This window comes from Vombatus ursinus, unplaced genomic scaffold (genome assembly GCF_900497805.2).
Source record: "Vombatus ursinus unplaced genomic scaffold, bare-nosed wombat genome assembly UNPS02014779.1, whole genome shotgun sequence".
Taxonomy (NCBI): Eukaryota; Metazoa; Chordata; class Mammalia; order Diprotodontia; family Vombatidae; genus Vombatus; species Vombatus ursinus.
Window position 1 is genome coordinate 47,864,819 of NW_020954557.1, and position 24,149 is coordinate 47,888,967.

The 24,149-nt window shown below is 36.1% G+C and overlaps 1 protein-coding gene across 3 annotated transcripts in view; it reads left to right on the forward strand.

The window, feature by feature from the left end:
• The window catches only part of LRP2 (LDL receptor related protein 2), a 258,128-nt gene that overhangs the window by 138,043 nt on the left and 95,936 nt on the right, over window positions 1–24,149 (forward strand). For 2 of the 3 annotated variants that reach the window (XM_027866126.1, XM_027866127.1), the window contains exons 33-43: window positions 216–359; window positions 3,674–3,783; window positions 11,195–11,372; window positions 12,209–12,422; window positions 13,258–13,497; window positions 14,130–14,318; window positions 17,649–18,569; window positions 18,704–18,869; window positions 19,352–19,510; window positions 20,983–21,272; window positions 23,619–23,822. In XM_027866126.1, the coding sequence (XP_027721927.1) occupies window positions 216–359; window positions 3,674–3,783; window positions 11,195–11,372; window positions 12,209–12,422; window positions 13,258–13,497; window positions 14,130–14,318; window positions 17,649–18,569; window positions 18,704–18,869; window positions 19,352–19,510; window positions 20,983–21,272; window positions 23,619–23,822 (2,815 nt within the window). The remainder of the gene's footprint in view (window positions 1–215; window positions 360–3,673; window positions 3,784–11,194; window positions 11,373–12,208; window positions 12,423–13,257; window positions 13,498–14,129; window positions 14,319–17,648; window positions 18,570–18,703; window positions 18,870–19,351; window positions 19,511–20,982; window positions 21,273–23,618; window positions 23,823–24,149) is intronic. The other variant, XM_027866125.1, reaches the window with a different exon arrangement.

Sequence of the window (24,149 nt, forward strand, 5' to 3'; positions counted from 1 at the left end):
ATATAAAGTGTTGGACAAGTAAAGTATTTGGTAGGAAAAGGCAAGTTCATTATGAATCCCTGTCTTTGAGGGAGGGAGGGATAGAATTTGGAACTCAAAACTTTAAAAAAAATTTGAAATGATTTTAACATATAATTGGGGGAAAATAAAATATTATATTAAAAAAGAATCTCTGTCCCTGAAATTGTCTCATTTTCTTTGCCTTTTTTTCCAAGGGTGAAATTCACAGAGTGAAATCAGATGGCACCAACAGGACAGTGTTTGCTCCTGCATCTGTTTTGGGATCTCCAGTAAGCCTAGCTTTAGACTGGATCTCTAGAAATCTTTATTATACCAATCCTGGAACACAGTCAATTGAGGTAATTATTCCACAATCCTCTTTAAATAGTAGCTGCCATTTATATATAGTGCTTTAAGATTTATAGAATACTTTACACATGTTAACTCATTTGATCCTCAACCTAACCCTATGAGGTAAGTGCTATTATTAGCCCCACTTTATAGATGAAGAGACTGAGGCACAGAAAACTTAAATGACTTGCCTTGTGTCACAAGGCTAGTATCTGAGGAGGAATTTGACCTCAGGTCTTTCTGATTCCAAGTCCAGTGTTCTATGTACTGTGCCAGCTTTCTGCCTTGCTCCTGAAATGAGGAATTTTTAAAAAATGATTCTCTAGCCATATGAAGATATCATTTGGAAAAATAATAAATTGAAAACAAATTAATAAGGTAGATTTTGAAATTATTGAAAAAGAAATGTACCAACGCATCTAGGTCACTCACTGGATAGAATGCTGGGACCTGGAGTTAGGAAGACCTGGGTTCAAATTCAGCCTCAGATACTACATATGTGATCCTGGGCAAGTCACTTAACCTCTGTCTGCCTCAATTTCCTCAACTGTAAAATGGGGCAAAGAGTACCTACCTCCAGGAGTTGTTGTGAGGATCAAATGACATGAGTAAAGCACTTAGGACAATGCCTGGCACATGGTAAGTACTTAGTAATGTTTGTTCCCCTCCTTCCTTTCCTTTCATACTGAGGTAGAGAAAAGAGGAAGAATATTTTGCTGTACAGAGACTAAAATCCTCAGAGTTATTGGAGAAAATGAATTCTTCAAAAGAATCATTCTTTCCTTCTTTCTTCTTGAGTATTTATTCTGTTTCTCCTCATTTCAGTTCTAATTAAAAGTCGAATGTTACCTTTCTGATTTGAGGTCGATTACTGGATGTCTCTGCCTTCTTTTGATGGATTTCTTGCATGTGATAAGCATTATCTCCTAGGCTAATTTCAGAAGCAACTCAAGCTACCGACCGAGTCGATATATAACTGTACTGAGTGGAGAAGGAAAGGTATTTGTTTATATCCATATGGAACCAAATGGATGGAGGTTGAGCTTGATAATTTTTCATAAAAACCCTGAATAAATTATGTATTTTGTTATGTATCATCAGTTAGTGACTACTGTTCAAGAATGAACTGTCAACTCTTTGGATTTGTGGCTTATTGAACTCTATTCAATCCAATGTAAGTTTAGAAAGAGGAAGGGAACATTGCAAGTAGAGCTTGTAAAACTAAGCTAATACAATTCACCAAGAGTAAATTAGAGACTACCCAGTAAGAAGAAAGTATAATATACTAATATACTTTTATCTTTTCCAATAGTAAAACCAGATGGAATTAAGCGAGATGAAATATAACCAATTTGAGGAATGTGTAATAGGAAATATTGAATAAAATACAGAAATTCACTACTCAGAATATTAGCACAGTCATTTAGCTATGTAAGAAAAGATTTTAAGTTGATCTTGATTCTTGAGTGATTTAATTAATGTACAAATACACAAACAAAATATTATATCTAAAATTTAATTAATTTAGCTTCGATGTAAGTTAATTTACTTCATTTGGATCAGCATTTGTCTCTTATAATATTTTTGTAGTATTATCAATAAAAGTCCTTTAGGAAGAATGACCTTGGATTAATTAGACAATTGGGTATCTTTTGTCTATTTTTTCCTTTGGGAAGGATTTAAATAGCATTGATTTATTTGTAAATGAAGCTGTTCTCTGCCAATGCCAGTTTCATTAATTTTATTAATAAATTGTATTAATTTCATTAATAAAAGAGGATACTTCCCCTACTATTTGTCTGTTTTTTTAAACATAGAGTTCTTTAATTTCAATGTAAAAATAAAAGTGCTGAAGAAATGGACACACAGCTTCCCACTAGGGGTAGCTATATGTCTGTTCTCTAAAAGGAATTTTGCAACTAAAGAAGGAGTTTGAAAAGCATGAGAGAGTGAGAACCTCATCCATGTAGAAAAACAAGGGAAAGAGGCTTTCTTTTTGAACAAAGAAAATCATAGACTTTGGGAAACGGAAGTCTTGTTGCAATGAAAGGCTTCTTGGCAATCCAAAGAGTCTGAAAGAAGAGAGACTCATTGGATGAATCTAGTAGCTTGGCAAGAAAATAGGGCAGTATGCTGAGAAATAAAATATGAGGGGCAAGAAACTGGATTTCCATGGATGTACTTTTTGGTGGCAAAATTCCTCAAGTGAAAGGATGTTTGTGCTGAACGGGACTTAGAGATCATCAAGTTCTCTCATTTTCTAGGAAACTGAGATCCTAAAGAAGTGAGGTGGCTTCCTTGGTTCACACAATAGAGCTGGATCAAGAATCTCAGTCTCTAGTCTGCCTTACAACCTGCTTCATTCTTTGCTCTCTGTTTTCTTAATGAGTATTCCTTTCTTATTTTTATTTTTAGGCAATTGGGGTTAACAGGGTCACACAGTTAGTAAGCGTCACGTGTTTTTGAGGTCGGATTTGAACTCAGGTCCTTCTGATTCCAGAGCCGGTGCTCTATCCACTGTGCCACCTAGCTGCCCCCTTAATAAGTATTCTTTAAATATTTACTGTCATTATCCTTCACCTTTCCCAGATAAAGGCCAGGCAGTATTCATATCATTAAAAACTTGGAAGTATTTTTTTTTTTTGGGCCCAATCTTCCATATTGAAAAGCTCTGTCTGATTTTTGGAGGCTAACTAATGATTCTTGCCTTGCAAAACCATATGACTCTACAGTACCCATCAGATTACCTGTTGATTTGGAATAGAATTTGCTACAGCTCAGATCAGCCTCCATGTGTAGTGTAGTTTTAGTAATATATTACAGGTGATATTATTGTGGCCAGGTGAATTAGTACTGAGAATGTGACATGGAATTTGTGTGGATGAGTAAAGTTTTTTTTTAAATAGTAAAAAAGTAGATGTTTATAATTTTTTTGGTCCTTTCTGAATCTATGTTCCTTCTGGTTATAATTTTGAAAGTTTCCCCATTGAGAAATACTTTTCCATAAGAATTTTTCTCTCTTAAAATTTTAAGGGAACTCAGAGAATACATTTGAGTGAATGATTGTTCTTTTTCTGGTATTGTCATTTGATAGAGTTCTTTTGTCATAGCCCTGAAGTATACAATTATATGTTATTGTCTGCATGTCACTTGAGCCTTTCTACTGTGCCTCTCATATTTTATTTCTCAGCATACTATCCTATTCTTTCGCTAAACCACTACATTGATCTGATAAGACCTTCTACCAATCTGTGTTTATGCTTTATGAGTTAGTCATGACATGTATGCTTTCTTGCTGTTTTGTTATGTTTTTCTGCTACAGGTTTTAACACTTCGAGGTGAAACAAGGTACAGAAAATCTCTGATTACCAATGATGGGACCCCTCTTGGAGCTGGCCTTCCAATTGGCATAACTATTGATCCTGTCAATGGGTCAGTTTACAAAATTACACGTAATCTTAACATCAAACTTATTCATAATATTAAAGCATAATACAACAAAACATGTAGGAGGATGTAATCTTGAGGGAAGGATATCTCTGCATCATCAGATTCTAGTACAGTGCCTAGTGTTTAAGTAGTCAGTCAGTCAATAAACATTTATTGTCTTCTATGTGCTAAGCACTATGCTAAGCAATGGTAATACAAAAAAAGGCAAAAGGTAGTTCCTGTACACAAGAAACTCACAGTTTAATGGGGAAGACATTACAGAAACAACTATGTACAAGCAAGCTATATGTAGTATAAATTGGAAATAATCAACAGGAAGAAGGCATTAGAATTAAAGGAGGATCAAGAAAAGTTTCTTGTAGATTGTGGTATTTTTGTTGGGACTTAAATAAAACCAATTTCTTTCAGGAGGCAATTGGTGGATTCTTTCAATCCATCTTTACTTTGTCCTCTGACTCTAATAGATTTGGGTAGTTTTCATTTGTGATTCTTTAAAGTATATTATCCAGGTTTTTTTTTAATCATGGTTTACAGGAAGTCCAATAATTCTTAAATGATCTCTCCTTGGATTGTTTTCCAGGTCAGTTGTTTTTGATCCCAGATATCTTAGATTCCCCCCCCCCCACTTTTTCAATCTTTTGGTTTTATTCTGTGATTTCTTGCAATATTATAGAGTAATTGATTTCTCTTTGCTCTATTATGGTTCTCAGAGATTCAATTTTTCTTAAGTAATGTTTACCTTCTTCTAAACTAATTATTCTTTTTTTTTGTTAGACAATGAGGTTAAGTGACTTGCTCAGGGTCACACAACTAGTAAGTGTCTGAGGCCAGATTTGAGTTCAGGTTCTCCTGAATCCAGGGCCAGTGCTCTATCCACTGTGCCACCTAGCTGCACCTAAACTAATTATTCTTGATCTAATTCTTTCAATGCTTTTATTTCATTTTTAATCTCTTGATTAAATCAAGACTAAATCATGCATAAGACCGTAGTATTTATGAGGCCAAGCATGACTATTTGGGAATCTTCTTTGGTATTATACAGTAGGAAGAAGAACCAGAAAATGCAGTAATTTTTTTTACTATTTTGTGCTAGAGCTTGCTAGCTTTGAAAAAAATTTTAAATTTATTATATGTTGTAAGAAAGCAAATTTTATAAAATTTGGTTTGTAGTTTCAGGTGCAATCATTTTTAGTTCTTTTTTCACTGAATTCTTTTTTAAAAAAATTTTCAGTTAAAAATTTTTCCCTCTTTCTTCTTCCTTCCTTACCCATTGAGAAGGCAAGAAATATGATACTCATTACACATATAAAGTCATGCAAAACATATTTCCTATTATTCATTTTCCATATTAGCTATATTAGAAACAAAACAAGAAAAATAAAGGAAAAAATATTCTTCACTCTGCACTGAGTCCATCAGTTCTCTATCTGCATGTAGACAGCATTTTGCATCATGAATCCTTTGGAGTTGTGTTGGATTATTATATTGATGAGTTACTAAATCTTTCACAGTTGATTATCTTTACAGTATTTCCATTACTGTGTAGATTGTTCTCCACATTCTGCTCACTTTACTTTTCATCAGTTCATATAAGTCTTTCCAGGTTTTTCTGAAACCATTCCCTTCATCATTTTTTATAGTACAATAGTATTCCATCATATTCTTATACCATTAATTTGTTCAACCACTCCCCAATTGATGAGTTTCAGTATCCAATTCTTTGCCACCACAAAAAGAGCTACTGTAAATATTTTGTCTGAGTCCTTTTTCTTTGCTCTCCTTGGGATATATACCTAGTAGTAGTATTTCTGCATCAAAGGATATGCACAGTTTTATAACACTTTGGGAATAGTTCCAAATTGTTCTCCAGAACTGCAAGACTGGTTCACAACTCTACCAAGAGTATATTAGTGTATCTATTTTTCCCACGTCCTGTCCAGCATTTATCATTTTCCTTTTCTGTCATCTTAGCCAATTTGATGGGTGTGAGGTAGTGTCTCAGAGTTGTTTTGATTTACATTTCTCTAATTATTAGTGAGTTAGAATATTTTTTCCTATGATTATTGGTAGCTTTGATGCCTTCCTCTGAAAACTGCCTCTTCATATCTTTTGACCATTTATTAGTTGGGGAATGGCCAAGTTTTTGTTTCAGCCCCGAAAATGTTACCAATAAAATGTTCTTCATATGCCAATTGTGGACTTGAAACCATTGAGTTTGAACAAAAATTCATTCTACTTGTCTATTACATCATATATTTATATTAGCATAATACAAGGCAATAATATTGATTGTTTAAATTCATTTATCCAATTTTCTAGTCAGGTTTTACATTTGAAAATAAGAGGGTCACAGAATCCTAGGTCTGGAAGGGATTTGAAGAAATCATTTAATCTAGAACTTTGCCTCAAATATACAAATCAAGGTCTTTATTCATCCATCTCATTCTTAAAGGGCTTCAGGGACAAAGCTTCATAAACTCTTTTGTTAACCTACTTTAGTGTCTAATCATTTTTTCTGCCAGCGTATGTTATTAGATATTAAGCCCCTCTTTTAAAATTCATTGTCTTTCTATTTATTTATAATTCATTTAGTGATTCAAGAAGCATTTATTATCAGCAGACTGTTGTTGCCTGCTATATATAGACACTTTATTGAGTGGTATGGTGAACACAAAGATAAATAAATCATAATCTCTGCATTCAGAAAACTTACAGTTTAATAGGGAAATTCCAGGTCTACAAATGGGGGAAAACCCAAGAGGCAATTTGTAACAAGTATTATAGAAGAGTTACAAGTCAAGTACTATGGGAACTAAGAAAAAGGAGAGATCACTTCCACATGGAAAATTGGGGAAGAACTTGTTGAGGATATGATATTTATCTTGGTTTGAGGGATAATAGGATTTTGGCAGTCAAGATGGCAATCATGTGAGTGAGAGAGGAAAAGCCAGATGTAGAGAAAGAAATAAGAAAAGTCAATGAGATAGAAAATTATAGGGCACATTAGGGGAAAGTCAAATAAGTAATGTTTTTCTCGAACATGTGATGGTGTATGGGGGAATGACAAGACTAGACTAAACTAGAATGACAAGACTAGAAAGATAGGTTAGGACCAGAACTTAAATTTGGATTTTATTTGGTAGATAATGGAAAACTTTTGAAATATTTTGAACAAAGGAGAGATCAAAACTGTGTTTTGGGAAAATTGTTCTGACAACCATTTATATGAAGGATTTGAAGTGGAAAGCCCAATTAGGAGCCTACTAGTTCACTATAATAATCTGAGTAAAAGGAAGTATGGACTTTTCATGTAGGGTGGTGGTATTGTAAATGAAAAAGAAAGGACATATATGATAGAGATTGTTAATGTAGAATTGATAAAACTCAGTAACTAGATACTGAGATCAATGGAGAAAAGGAAGAAAAGATGACTGAAGTTTTAAGAATGGGTGACTTGGACAATGGTAGTCTTATCTATAGAAATTGGAGCTCACATAAGGAGAAGACTCTATTTTGGGAAATGATTTTAGTTTAGAATATATTGAGTTTGAAATAATGGGCAAGACATTAAGGTAAAGATATTAATGGACATTTGAAAATGAGGAAAGAGACTTGGAAGAAAGATTCATACTAGAGATAAAATTTGTAAGTAATTGACACAGAGTTCACAGTTGAAACTGGGAGTATATGAGTTCATCAAGGGAAAAGAGTACATATACATACACACATACACATATATGTGTGTGTGTATATATGTGTATGTATGTATATATATGTATATATAATGAGGGAGAGGGGGGATGGAAGGAGAGAGAGAAAGAGAAAGAGGGAGGGAGAGAGAGAGAGAGCCTAAAGATCATCAGATGGTTCCTCTATTTAGAAGGGGAAGGGAAAGAAGAGGAACCAAGGAAAGAAGTAGATAGAAAAGTGTTTATGATTTTCTAAAGAAGTGAGGTTAACTAAAATAGTGTAGGATGGTGTAATGACATGGTAGACAAGGTAAATGAGATTGGGGTTCTAAGAAGGAAATTTGAAAGGGTGATGAAAAGTTAACTATGGAGCCCAAGGTATGTAGAGAGACAAGTGAATTCTGAAGGGTAATGACAGTTTGGGAGAGTGGTTTTGGTGAGGGAATGAGAGAAATAGTGGCTGAGTTAGAGAGGGGAACTTCAAAGTTCAAGATCTTAGAATTGTAGTATAAGAATTAGGTATATCTGTATTGGTGTGAGGCTAGGGTAGAGATGAAGGTCACCGGATTTGCAGAGTTTGAAGAACTGTGAGGCCAAATTGATTGTTGAAAAGCTCATAAATGTGGATTTTTAGATTGCCAATCTAGGCAATATATGAATGTTTTCAGTGGAGATAAAAACATTTGTGTTCTGATTGATTGTTAACAAAGCATCTTATTAGAGCATTGATTGCTTTACACTAATGGGCAAATTATTTTCTACATATTTATCTCCCTCACTATAAAACAAAATGCATCTAAAATTGAAGTTAGAAAAGAGAGTGACCTAAGATAACTTTAAATTTCTCATGGATATATTCTCATTACTTGATCTGAACATCATAGATTCATTGCATCATAAGAATATAGATTTAAAGCAGGAAAGTATCTCAGAGACTATCTAGCCCAATCCTATTATTTTACAGATAAGAAAACTGAGGCCCAGACAAATTAAGTGACTTGCCGAAAGTCACACAAGTATTAAGTACCAGTAATGAGGTATGAAGCTATGAAAGTACTGGTTTAGAATATAAAATCATTCGTGAAATCTTATGAAGAATAATAGAAGATTATTGGTAGTATTGTCACATTAGACTGAGAAGTAGTGAAAAAAAAAGATTTTGTAGAAATCCTAGCAAGAGATGCACTTTAACCAGATCATCTCAAGATCTTCTAGATGTGATATTGGAAGAGAAACAATAAGACAATAAATGGAAAAGCTCTGTCAGCATTTCTATAACAAACTCTTTGCAATGACAGTGGAGCTAACACACTGCAGTCTGCAGAAAGACAAGAAAGAGAAATGATACCAAAGAATGAAGAGCAATTGGATTAGCTTAATTCTCATAGAAAAAGAAGGTGATGGAGATAATACAAATTTGATATTCTTGTAAAATTGATTCTCAAATATATAAAAGCAGGAAAGATACAGAATGATTAGAAAGAAATCATGGAAGGAGTCAGTGTGGTATAGTAGAAAGAACAACACCACTGGAGTTAGAGGTCCTAGGTTCAAATCCTGTCTCTGACAGTTACTACCTGTGTGACTCTGAGTAAGTCATTTAACTTTTTTGAGCCTTAGTTTTCTCATGTGTAAAATAAAGTAGTTCAACTAAGTGGCTTCTGAGGTCCCCTTCAGTTCTAGAGTTATAATCTTGCAATTACTACCAAAAAAGATGATTAATAGGATATCAGGCACCACCAATTTTCACATGTTCAGCTTTTCAACTCCACGACTATTTATGAGAATGCTCTACACACATCTATCAAGAGTGGCCTTGATGAAACTATAGTAAGGCAGAATTTTTCAAATTATATTCTATGGCATCTTAATAATCATACAATTGACTGACAGGTACAAAGGATATACAATTCCACTGTGTTTTTGTTTATTTACTCAAAAAAAGCATTTTATTTGGTAGAGCAAAATTCACCCTAAAGCATCTCCTCCAAGACATCTCACATTCATATATGAAGATAATACGAGATTCTTTGGTAGATGTAATAGTGGGGATAGTTTTGACAGTTCTCTGATTATTAATTTTGAGCAAGGCATTAAACAGGAAGACAGGCACTCACCTACATGGTGTCCAGCACAGAGTTCAAATAAAAGCAGGTGGTCTGTAAATGATGAGATCCTCTAGCTGCTCCTATTTGTGATTGTTGTTATATTAATCACCTCAAATTGCTGACACTATACATCCTCCTGAGTGAGATTCACAATTACTTAAATGATTTTGACCTGATTTTCCACAAAGGAAAAATCAAATGGATAAAAGAATGCCTATTCTCTATACTAAGTGGTTGAATGGACATCTCATTGAGCTGGTCCAACAGTACATATAGTTCAAATAGACATGGCAAATGGGCACTGAACTGGGATCATAATTGAATAGGAGGAAGATAGTAAGCTGAATTGCACTTGAGAAACTGTACAGGTCTTTCAGTGACCCCCAAGCTTCTCTTTAAAGCAAAAATCCATCTATTTCATTTCCTGTGATGCTATATAGTCATGAATCATGGAATAACATACAATCTCTGAAGAATTAACATAGCTAGTCACCCTTAGGACAATTTGAGAGATATATAAGCATAAATGGGAAGCAACATGTTATCATTGATGATTAGAATACAAGAAGCAGCAGAAAAGATATTTTTCAAGATCTATATTACTGGAAAAGGAGGTTGGTCATAATATAGCAAGAATTAGGGATAAAAGATGATAAGCCTGCATTCAGTACTGATACACACAAAATGTCACAAGACTTTGAAGAAGGCACTGTTCCCCCCACCCCCGCCCTGCCAAATGTTGAATGGACCCTCAGTGGAGGATTTATGAGAGGAAATGAAGATGAGAAGGCAAGAATTGGTTGTATCCTGTACCCTTGGAAGGAGTAACTAAACTGATGAGGTCCTATGGTCTATTGGAGAACTGAAATATATGATATAGTGAAAAGTTTTATTATGTTTTTGAAATAAAGCATTTTCAAGGCATGTTTAAATTGACCTTATTTATTGATTCATTCTTGTACAAATTCCTGGACACCAGCATAACAATGGGATTCTCGTGTACTAGGAAATTATTACCTCCTTTTCCTTTAATTAACTACATTAAAATCCATCCTTTCTTTTAATTTTCCTCATGAAAACCAGAATATATGAGGGAGTACAGCTAATGGTTACTAGGGATGAAAAAGGATTCATGAGAATTAGTTGATAGCTAACCCCTTTTCTCCTCTTCCAGTCTCTCCCATTTGGTTTTCTTGCAGTACTAAGAATCAAGGAAAGTTTCTCTATAAAGTGAGGCTAAGATATTGATATTAGTATCTGTCTTCTGAATGCCTTTCATCTGCTAAGAACCTTCTTTGCAGATCTCTATCCTGTTTGGTTGAGAGACTTTTATAGTCATCACTGGGTAAAAATCCTCATCTGACTTCTGAGAAAACAGTTCCAAAGACTGAGGGTTTCAGTTGTCAAGATAGAGAATCTATTTCGTAAATTGCTAGGGATGGTGCTAATGATCCAGTATGTGGGACATGGTTTGGGTTTTGTTAGCTTTCCCTGGGATCAATAAACAAAGTCAGCAAGCTAGAAAACATTAAGAGTAGGTGCCATTCATCTTTAAGTAGGTTCCCTTCTTCATTAAGTCACCCTATGTTGTTACAGGAAAATGTACTGGACTGATCATGGAACTGAAAGTGGGATACCAGCAAAGGTTGCTAGTGCTAACATGGATGGCTCACAGAGAAAAACTCTGTTCACTGGAAACCTTGACCACTTGGAGTTCATCACCATTGACATAAAGGAACAAAAGCTATACTGGGCAGTCACCAGCACAGGAGTGGTATGAAAAATAATGCTTGTTAGCATTATTAACCGACTTACATTTGTGTGGGGCTTTTACAGCTCACCAAGTTCCTTTTAGACAATAGCTTTATGAGGTAGGTAGAGAAAGTATCATGATCCTCTTTTTTTTAAGGATAAGGAAGCTGAGGATCCAAGAAGTTGGGACCTGCCCACAGTCACACAACTTATTTTGGGTTTGTCTATATTGGAATTCATACCTAAGCCTTCTACCTTCAAATTCAGTGTTGTTTCTCCTCTACTACTCTGTTTCAACAAGCTCATGTAGCTTATACAGATGGAGTTTTAACTTGCTTTGCCATAATTCTTGTTAATTTTTGCTGTTCTTGTAGTTGAGATCATAAAAGATATAGAGTCTATAATTTGTCTTAGAAAATTGTTATGGTATTTACTCACTCTTTTTTACCAGTAATTTTTCTTGAGTCCATTCTAAAACCTCTTTGCAATGCAAGTCTATTTCTTCTGTTCCTGGTAGATATTCAGAAAAGCTTGTCACAATCTGTTATAGAACAACCCTTTATCCCAATAACTGTCACATTGGTCTTTTCTTCTTCAGGGTAAATTATCCTAATTCTTCACTTGCCCACAAAGGTTTTTTTTTTCCTCCCTCCAACTCTTTAATTTTCTTAATCTCATTCCCTGGAAACTCCTTCAACTCCTTCAGTTACAGAGTTTACAATCTGGCACCATATGTTCATTGGACTTTTACTTAAAATACTTCTGCTTATATAGTCTAATCTGAAGTTGAGAGCCGGGATAGTTTCTAATACTTCTTTCTTTCATGTAAAACTAATGATATGATAAATGCCTCCTTAGATTGAGAGGGGAAATGTGGATGGTACCAATCGAATGATCGTGGTATTCCATCTTTCTCATCCGTGGGGAATTGCTGTCTATGATTCCTTCCTCTATTACTCCGACCAAGATTATGAAGTCATTGAGCGGGTTGACAAATCTACTGGTGCAAACAAAGTCTCCCTGAGGGACAATGTTCCCAACCTGAGGTGCCTGCGAGTTTATTACAGAGACAGTGAGTATTTGTCACCCCCTTCCCATAACAGTAAAAGCACAAATCTCCCAAACCCTCAAGGTACAGACTCCAAAATGAAGTTGTATAAAAAGAATAGTGAAAAAATATTATGCCATCCCTCAAGCATTTCATAACGTTCCAAATATTTGTAAGGATTTGTTAGATGATAAATCCATTCCTTACTATGTCTACACACTGAGTATTCTTAAGACTGGGAGAGGAGTGAGATGATCTAGAATCTGCCTTACCAACATATCCTTAAAGCAGTGATTCACAGGAATCACTACGTCTTGGACAGAAGAACAATGGAATTAGAATTTCAGCAGAGCGTTCTTACACAGCTTTAGACTCTGCCTGCAATGCTATCATGCATATTATTGAAATGTCAGGATTTTAAAACGGAAATGTTGATTTTTTAAAAAAATGTTGAGATTATTGCAGTATAGTTTGACAGAAGGAAAGAAATTAATGTATATACATGAAAACAGTTAATACATTTCCATTTTTGCCTTATTGTGCACAATTTGTAATGAAATGTTAACCAATGATAATTTTAAAATTACTGAGCAGTAGTTAACATTCATTTCAAATATCTTTAGGTGTTAGATTGTTCTACCCTAAGCATTCTTATATCTATTCTAAGCATTGTTCTAAGCATTATTCTCCTTTTTTTTTTTTTTGCATGGGAGTAATTAGTATATATGTTATTTCCTTGCTGTGGCTTTTAACGATGAACTATTTTGGAATTCTATTTTAAAATAAGAGATGGGGAAACAAGTAAATGTCTTAAGTGATTAAAAACATACACATACACACACTCCTCCTTCTATTATAGATTCTGCTGGTTCATCAAATGGCTGTGGCAACAACATGAATGCTTGTCAGCAAATTTGCCTGCCCATCCCTGGAGAGCTGTTTTCCTGTGCCTGTGCTACAGGATTTAAACTCAACTCTGATAATCGAACCTGCTCACCATATAATTCATTCATAGTTGTTTCAATGCTAACTGCAATCAAAGGCTTTAGTTTGGAGGCATCAGATCATTCAGAAGCCATGGTACCAATGGCAGGCCGAGGTAGGTGACAGTAAAGATGTGTTCACATCTGGCTTCATTTCAGTACCAGGTTTAGGTCCATGCCCATCATTCAGATAAGACCTTAATTTTTCTTTCCAACCTCTCCTATCACTATATGGCAAAATAACATGTTATATGGGTTAGTGGCTCTATACCCACATACACAATTTTTATAAGAAACTGACACGGGAATGCAAAGAAATGAGAAATCTGTTTCCAAATTGTTTTGGAGTTAGCTTTTTAGACATGCATGGTAGTATGGAAAGAGTGGGTCATAGGCAGGGTAGAGGGAGAAGATGAAGAAGAGGGAAGAAAAGAAAGATGTAATTGAAAAGGAAGTCGAAAGGTGGGGCAAGTCACTAACAGTTATTCCAGTAGTCACTTGGTTATAAAGCAGACTTTTGAAATTTCTAAGAGTTGCAAAAATACAAAAAATTCAGTTATTTTGTTTTTTAATTCCCCAAAGCATGAAAACTTATAAAACAAACTCTTTTGCTTTCTGAAGGTAGGATAATGATAGGTAGTAGGGTAGTAGAGGGAGACAAGGAAGCATAGTGGCAGAAAGGTGGATGTATGCAATATTCTACTTGTTTGTACAGAATAGCTAATGTATCAACTTTTAAATGTTTTAGGACGAAATGCATTGCATGTGGATGTCCATGTGCCTTCTGGCTTCATTTACTGGTGTGATTTCAGCAGCACTGTCGCATCTCAGAATGGAATACGCAGAATTAAACCCGATGGGTCTTATTTTAGAAATGTCATCACAAATGGGATAGGACAAAATGGAGTCCGGGGTATCGCAGTTGATTGGGTAGCAGGTAAGTGATCACACTGAATCAACGAATCAGTAAGTATTTATTAAGTATGTGCTAAGTGCCAGGCACTGTTTTAGGCCCTGGGGATACAAGTACAATGAATGAAACAACCCCTACTCTTATGAAACTTATACTTAAGGAAATTTTATTCCTTTTATATTTTTTGCATTTTTGGTCCGTGTAGCCTAAAACTTGTTTAAACTATGTATCCTGCAGAACTTGTTTCCTAGATAATTACTATTGGAATAATTTCAAATGAATATGCAGTGTGAATTTAAATTAGACTAATATGATTATGTTATAATCATAATGTATAATTATTAAGTATAAGTTATATGATTAAATTCATGAAGGACAATTGGTGCCAAGGTCTTTCAGATGATAAATTTAAAAATCACGGTCACATTATTCACTACTGCTGATACATACAGATCTGTAAAAAAAATTGTCCAGAAACTTTCAATTTGGATCTGTGTTAAGAAACATTCAGCTCTCACACGTAACTAACACCTTTTCTCATAATTAGCTATAGCTATGATTAGTCAAGGAGCACACTTAAATGTAAGACCAACTTTTTTTTTAAAGAGAACTTCATTTTTTTCCCCTGCCAACTTGTTTTATTTATTTATTTAGGGTTACATTTGAGTTCTCTCTGTTTTCTTCCCTCCTCACTAGAGAAGGCCAACATTTGACATATATATATATATATGTGTGTGTGTGTGTATATATATATATTATATATAGTGAAACTATACAGTACATAGTTCCAAATATCAATTCTTTCTCTAGAGGTGGATAGCAACTTCCGTCATAAGTCCTTTGTAGTTGATTTAAATATTCATATTACTCAGAATAGCTTAGTCATTCACATTTACTCTTTGAACATTATTGCTGTTACTGTATACAATGTTCTCTTGGTTCTGCTTGTTTCACTTTTCTTTATTTCATGCTTTCCATGTTTTCCTAAAATCAACCTGCTCATCGTTTCTTATGGCACAGTGACATTCCATCACAATCATGTACAACTTATTCAACCATTCTCCAATCAATGGGCATTCCCTCAATTTCTGTTTTTTTTTTTGCCACCACAAAGAGAGTTGCTATAAATATTTTAGAACATATAGATAATTTTCCTTTTTCCCTGATCACCTTGAGAAATGAACCTAATAGTGGTATTGTTGGGTCAAAGTGTATACACAGTTTTATAACTCTTTGGGCAAGAAAATTGATTTTTAAAATAGTTCCTGCTATCTAAATGTTACATTAAATCAATTGAATAGTTACCACTTTGGCATGCTGCACCATAGGTGGATTTTTGAATGGGACATCATTTGATTTTGTATGGGCATTAGCTCCATCAGTGCATATCACAACCTTCCAAGGGCTCAGCAGAGGTGCTTTGTGGGTTGCTGTGACCAAAAATTCATTATCTGATTGCCAACCTTCTGGGGAGTTTTTCTTACCTTAATTTGGTCCTCTGAGGATAGACATATACATAGTCTTATTATAGGGCCTGTACTTAAGATTTGTTAGGACCTTTTAGAGTTTGCACTTCCTTGACCAAATCTATTGAGGACCTTGGCTCACCTCCATGCACCAATCAAGCCCTGCAATAAGATGCTAGTGGAAGGAATGCAGCTATATCTTACAAATAACGGACATCAATATACATCTCCAAGTCATACAGATTACATAGTTAGTTGCATCACTTATAACAATGAACACTTTTCCTTGTTCTGTTAAAAAAACAGATTAAGAGCTTTAATGTAATAAAATAATACTAATAAATGCAGTAATAAATGTAGTCATATAAGTAGACTGAACTTTAAGTGGACTCTTGGATCCAATTTTGAACTTCGTTTTGGACCAGACCTATGTATGAGAAAATCATCAGTATGAGAAAATCCTGGAGTAAAATCCCTCTTATTGTTGCCTATGCAGGTACAACTGCTTCTCCACTTAAATTTTTAGAGATTTTAGAGAACTTTAGAGCAACTTTAGAGTGTTTTCTGAAGCACTGAATTAAGAGATTTGCTTGCACAGCTGGGAGATTTCAGAGGCAGGACTAGAACACATTTCTTTTTGACTTTGTAGTCAGTTCTGTCCATTACCCCATACTGTCTCTTCTTGCATCCAATGACTTTTTTTTTTTTTAACAAATAAGCTGAGATGCAATGTGGCATAGTGGAAAGCATGCTTGACTTGGAGCCAGGAGGGAGCTGTGTTCAGATTCAATGTGATGCTTATTAGTTGTGTGATCATGGAAGTTTCTTTATCTATGGGGATAATACCTATGGAACTCTCTTCATAGGGATTTGTGAGGATTAGAATGCAAACTGTTTTGTGAACTTTAAAGCACTATATAAAGTAGTTTGTTATATATTCATTTACCTCATGGTACAGAGTATGTGTAGAAGTAGTGTCAGAAAGAAGAATCTCAATACTTTTTTTTGCTCCAGTGAAAGTTAAAGTTTTGTTAAATAGAACACAATTAATATGATTCTCAGGTTTATAAATTGGTGAGCTGTGATTTTAGAGACCAAAGATGTATAGAATTTCGAAGAATGGTTTATTGGTGGTAGCAACAACAGCCAAAAACTTTGTGCTATATAAACACAGTGGAGACCAGTAAATGTCTACCATTGATTTCCTCTCCATCCTCCCCACCTGCCCTGCGAGAATTGAGATTTTATTCTAAGAGGAAGATATGTAATGTGAATTTTCTTTTGGATTGATGTTGAGCCTTTGGAAGAGTTAGGATAAAAAATTCTGTGAATTAGTTTTATTTAGTATAGTCTAGGAAAAGACTCTTAAAATGCTCTTAAATATATATAAAAAGATCACGTGAAATAGTGTGCAGACTATCTCACATAGTCTGATGGCTCTTATTTATTGATGCTCTGTCATTGACATATGGGAAGAATCCAGAAGGGAGATGGAGCTGCCTCCCCTGGATCCCTCAAAGATGATGAGTTTTCAGAGCTTTGGAAGAAGCAGAGTTAAATATCCATTACCTTAGGTGTCACAGGAAGAATATTCTGAGAACTATGCCTTCAAATGGAAAACAAGTTATAGATTTTGATGAAAATTTTAATTTTCTCCAGGGGCCAATATAGACTTCCACTGTAATCTCGAAGAAACAATCTTTAGTATCTAATAGTAAACATTCATCTTTCTAGTTCCAACTTCAGGCATTTGCTTATCACCTTTGAGAGGATGACATGTATTGACCTAAACCTGACATGTTTTGGCCTGAACTTGAAAAGCTGTCACCTTTTCTTTCCTTACCTTTCAATTTATTCATTACCATTTAGTTTTGTTTCTTTTACACAGGAAACCTTTACTTCACCAATGCTTTTTTGACTGAGACATTGATAGAAGTGCTACGAATCAATTCTACTTACCGCCGTGTTCTTCTGAAAACAACTGTGGACATGCCCAGGCATATAGTGGTAGACCCCAAGAACAGATACTTGTTCTGGGCTGACTATGGACAGAATCCAAAGATTGAACGCGCTTTTCTTGACTGCACGAACCGAACGGTGCTGGTGTCTGAGGGCATTGTCACACCCAGGGGTTTGGCAGTGGACCACAGCAATGGCTACATTTATTGGGTTGATGATTCTTTAGATATAATTGCCAGAATCAATCAGGAAGGAGGTGATACTGAAATGGTTCGTTATGGGAGTCGCTATCCTACACCCTATGGCATCACCATTTTTGAAAACACTATGATATGGGTGGACAGGAACCTGAAGAAAGTCTACCAAGCTAGTAAAGAACCAGGGAATACAGACCCTCCAAGAGTGATAAGGGACAACATCAACTGGCTAAGAGATGTGACCATCTTCAACCCACAGTTTCAGCCCCTATTACCTGAGGAAGTTAACCACAACCCATGCTTGGAGAATTATGGAGGATGTTCCCATTTATGTTTTGCATTACCTGGATTGCAGGCACCAAAATGTGGCTGTGCCTTTGGGGAACTGGAAAGTGATGGAAAGAGATGTGCCATTTCTACAGAAAATTACCTTATTTTTGCCATGGAGAATTCTCTGAGAAGCATATATCTGGACCCTGAGAATCACAGCCCACCATTTCGTAAATTTAATGTGCCCAGGACTGCAGTTGCTTTAGACTTTGACAGCATCAACAACAGAATATACTTTACGCAAAGTTCTACATCGGCGAGTGGCAAGATTTCCTATGTTAGTCTGTTATCTGGGGCTGCTTCTCCAACTGTCATTGCAACAGGTTAGTGTGTTATAGATTCTGCTTGTTTTGAAGTCAAGCATGGTGAGCTGAAATATGATGATTAGTTGAATGGTTCCAAGGTGGCTGCACAGAGCCTAACTGTTTTCTTTTTCTCTCTGTGTATTTGCATATAGATGTAGGGATTCCAGATGGCATTGCATTTGATTGGATCAACAGTAGAGTTTATTACAGTGATTATTTGAACCAGACCATTAGCTCCATGGCAGTGGATGGATCTAATCATACTGTGGTTGCTCGAGTACCACGACCAAGGGCGATTGTGTTAGATCCTTGCAGAGGGTTTGTCTTTTTCTTCCTTTTGGCCTATGTGTCCTTACTCATTGCTTCTCTATATTTTGGGGGTAAGTGGGTGGACAGGACCTAATTTTTATGTACAACTGACTTTTTATGTGCCTATAAAAGTCACATGGAAATAGAAAGTTAGGAGAATACTGAGTGGCTATTAACAAGTTGATCTTTTTACGTGGAAAATTTTTGGAAGGGAGAATGAACAACTAATGCATTCTCCTACCTCCCCTAAAATGCAGGTCACACCTAAGTGAAGAGGTTGACAGCATGACAGGGAAATTGATATACTACTATCTACCAATTCAGTAAATCCTGGTTGATGATGCTTATGAAAGCATGAAGGTGGAAATGGAATAAATTGATGCCTCCTTACATTATGTAGTCTGAGTGTTTCTGCTTTTTATATAAAAGAGAATTTTATATGTGCTGAATTGATGATTGATTAATCATTGCTCTTCTTTTTGGATGAATAGATACATGTATTGGACCGACTGGAGTACCAATGCTAAAATTGAGCGAGCCACATTGGGAGGAAACTTCAGAATTCACATTGTAAACACCAGTCTGGTTTGGCCAAATGGTCTTACTCTGGACTATGATGAAGACTGGCTGTACTGGGCAGATGCAAACCTGTATGTGTCTTTGTTCCCCATGTGGTATTTTTCAAGTGGTTTTTGTTTTTCAAAAGAGAGAAACATTTTAGGGACTATAGTTGGTGAAAAATATAACTAAAAGCAACTAGAGTAAAGAATCAAATTTAGGAATTACATGATAAGTATCCTTTATAAACTACTGTTGTTACTTTATATGTGACTTCTCTTAGTAGGCCATGAAGTCACACAGGATTCTTCCTTGTACTCAACTCTGTGGAGTTACTGAGGGATTGATCTGATCCAATTAACTTGGGGTTGATGACCACATGATAGGAATTCTAACATTTCCTCTTTGTTCTCAGTTTATCTTGTGATTTTGGTTATGTGATATTGGGTAACTCAGTCTGATCTATGCCTCATTTTCTTATTGTTGTTTGTACTTCATTTTTGAAGAGGACCAATGACATCACGGGTGATGTTTTGACTTGTCTATGAATTGGATTTAAGTGAGACAAAACTGTGCAAAGTCATCAACCTTGCTATTTCTTCCTCAGTCATCAAAGTCCAGTGGCAGGACAAAAGTCAAGTTGACTGGCTATGGCCCAGGATTCAGTGGATGACCTTGGCATCTTCAATGCCTGACCAAGCTTTAAACGCTCCACTATGCCTGCTCCAGGCACCTTCATGGTCATTGGAACAGATTGTTTCTCATCAGCGTATTAGGTTGCACAGTGTTCAGGAGGACTAGCACCTCTGGTGTGAGAGCTTGCTAAGCCTTTTTGAGGCTGCTTATCCACCTCTGGTGTCCACTTTCACCCAACTCTCACCTGTGGCTACAAAGAGATGTAGCATGTGCAGTGGCCACATCTTGGTAAACCATCTCATCAGATGGGCTAAACCAGGTTGAGGATAACTGCCAAGTCTCAAACATGTCAATGAGGTAGGGAGATGTCTATCCAAAGCATGTGAAGACTTCTGCTGGTGGAATGGGTGGATGAGAACATTTTCTTTTACATAAGATGGGTCAATGGTACTTTATGTCCTTACTTCTATGTTTCCATATAAATGCTTAAATTAAGGTACCCACTAAAAGCTGAAGAAGTATGTCTTCACGTTCCTTATGTCAGGCTGGTTTTCTCTATGGATATCTGAGACTTCTAGTTTCAAGGATGATTTTATGTTCACTTACTATGTAAGTGACTTTTGCAAAATCATTTAACCTTTTTGGTCTCAATTTCCTCATCTATAAAATTGAGGGTAATGGACTAGGTAATCTTGAAGGTCACTTCCAGTTAGAGATCCTATGATTCTACTTGGAAATCATTGACTAAGGAAACAAGACCCCCTTTCATGGTAAGAAAAAGCATAAGAAAAACAGTCCTATTGGCAAACATGCTCATGAAGAAGTCAGATTTGAGAGTGGGATAAAAGCAGTAGTTGGGTATAGGAGATGAGTGAGGTATTTGGAAGGCTAGACTTTCTGAATTTTTGTGTGATCTCATTCATTTTAGGCAGAAGATTGAACGCTCCTCCCTGACTGGGGCAAACCGGGAGGTAATTATCAGTACAGCGATCCATCCCTTTGCCATGACTGTCTATGACCAGCATATTTATTGGACTGACTGGAACACGAGGACTATTTATAGAGCCAACAAATATGATGGTTCAGAACAGATTGTAATGATCATGAATTTGCCACTGCGGCCAATGGATATTCATGTTCTAGTGAAGAGTAGACAGCGGCAGTGCCCCAACCCCTGTAGCCAATTTAATGGGGGATGCAGTCATATCTGTGCACCAGGTAAGACATTGCCATGGATGATAGAAATGAATATGCCCAAAGACATGAACAGGAAAAGCAACCATGGGTTACAAATGTGAGGAAGACATCAGGCAGCTTTGCCTAAGATGTAATAATAGAAGATTGCTTCAGAACACTGATTTCTCTAGTCAGGCCATATCTAAGCCTCTGGCTTTGATCTCACATGGATCCTTCTAGGGTTGCAAATAAGCAACTAATTTTTCAGTTTAATTCAGGCAATGAGGATTAAAAACAAGATGAGAAGTTGAATTACTGAATTTTATGGACTGAAGGAACAATGCTATAGAGTTGAAAAAAATGTTGAATTTTGAATCAAAGTAGCCACATCAAATCCTGGTTCTGCCACTTACTACTTGAGTCACCTGGCTAAGTCACTTAATATCTCTGGAACTCAGTTTCTTTATCCATAAAATGAATGAATTGGACTAGATCGGTGGTGTCAAACTAAAATAAAAACATCCCAGTGGGCCTCATATTGACTTAGAAAACCACAAATTAACATTACTTAGGTTGTATTATATTTTTATTTATTATGCTAAGCATTTTCTAATCACATTTTAGTCTGGTTCTGCCAAACTTGAGAGTTTTTCATGTTGCAAGGAATTTGACACCTATGGATTAGATGACCTTTATGGTCTTTTCCACTCTGAATCTATGATATGACTAATAGTATCAATATGGGCAAAAGCTAAGCTACCTATCTTTAGTAGACAGATGTGGCTCATTCGCTTTAAGGAATGGAATATCTTATTTGAAATACTTGTCATGATACTTTGTAGTATGATGTCATATACATTAACAATAAGTTTTGTAAAGAATCATTTTGGAATCTGGGCCTGCGATTTCATTGGTATCGATTGATTCCCATTTTGGAGACCCTGTCCACTAATTTGAGATTGTCAACTTGTTTACAATTTATAGTCCAGTGAGGTTCCAGGGGCCTTTGAGGTTGAAATTAAGAAACTTACCCACGATAGCAAGACAGTTTGTGTCAGTGGTTGGATTGGAACCGAGGTGTTCCTGATTCCAAAGTTGACCTACTTTCCACCAAGTAATGATATCTTTCCTTCTGATTCACATTGCTTTACAAATTGGGTAAATTTTGCAGAAAAAGGAGTGTTCTTAGGATTAGGATTTCTACATAGGGGAAGGCTGTTTCTTTAAAGATTAAGTTGAACTACTTTTACTAAAAATATTTTTTGCTCTTTTATCACAAATAACAACAATTAACATTTAAATAATGATTCAAGGTTTAAAAATTACTTTCCTCACAATAACCCTGTGAAGTAGATAGTAAAAATAATATTTTCTTCATTTTTGTACAGATCTAGACTTGGAAGGGACCTTAGAGATCATCTGGTCCAGTTTCCTTATTTATCAGATGAATAAACTGAGGCTCAGATAGGTTAAGTGACTTGCCCATGATGGGCCAACTGCTTCCTAGCTAGCAGGAATTCAACCTCAGTTTTCCTTATACCAGCCCAATGTTTTTTCACATGGTAACATGCCACTTTACGGGGCAGCAAGGTGGCACAGTGTATAGAGTGCTGCGCCTGAAGTCAGGAAGATTCATCTTCTTGAGATCAGTTCTGACCTCAGACACTTACTAGCTGTGTGACCCTGGGCAAGTCACTTAACCCTGTTTGCCTCAGTTCCTCATCTGTTAAATGAGCTGGAGGAGGAGATGGCAAACCACTCCCGTATCTTTACCAAAAAGAGTCAGACATGCCTGAACAACAACAACAATGCCACTTTTCAAATAAATTAAATCAAAATGCAGGAAATGTGTTTCTATCAAACGTATGTAGGCCTATTGAGGCAGTTGAGTACATAGATGAAAGAACACTAGACTTGGGAGTCTAAAGACCAAGAACTTTGAATTTGGAGTCAGCAGGCTTGCTGACAGTAGCTATGGGACCATGTGTTTCCTTATCTGTAAAATAGGGATAAAAATATACTACATACTTCACAATGTTGTGAGGAAAATCTCATTTAGGACCACAGGAGCATAGACATGGAGATGGAAGGGACCCCAGAGGCCATCTGGTCCAATCTTCTAATTTTACAAATGAGTAAACTCATGCCCAGAGAGTTTAGTTCACACCAGTCATAACTGGCAGAGGTCAGGATGTGAACCCAGGTCCTTGGCCTCCAGGTATGGTACTCTTTGCATACTTCCTCTCTATGCAAATTCAAGTAATTAGTGTGGTGAATTCCAATCTGATTATTTTGTGTAGGTGTTAATGCAAGCCAGTGTTTCAGAAGGAAAATAGAAATGTTTTGACATTCTGATCTTTTATTTCTTTCCGGCATAACTTTCTTCAGGTCCTAATGGTGCTGAATGTCAGTGCCCATCTCAGGGCCGCTGGTATTTGGCAAATGGAAACAAACACTGCATTACAGACAATGGTACAAGATGCGAAGGGGTACAGTTCACATGCCTTAATGGGCGATGCATCTCAGAAAGGTGGAAGTGCGATAATGACAATGACTGTGGGGATGGCAGCGATGAGCTGGAAAGTGTCTGTGGTAAGACCCTTTTTGTCTCTCTGCCAAGAAGGTGGCTTGCAGGAAATTCCAAGGGTTGGGATATGATACTGTTGAGAAGTTAAGTAACAAGATTTATTGCACCCAGGTATTGGATTTAGGATGGAAATGTAAATAACAATTTGGGAATTCTGACTAGATTACTGTTACATCTTTAGTACATTGCTACAGAATTTACATAATACAAGGGGCAAGAGACCCCAGCATTGCACTCCCTTGGGATTCTTTCCCTAGTCTCCACTTCCATCTTCAAGTGCATTATAGTACATAACACAGGAGTCTTTCTGTGAGCTGTGAGGTCAACTACTG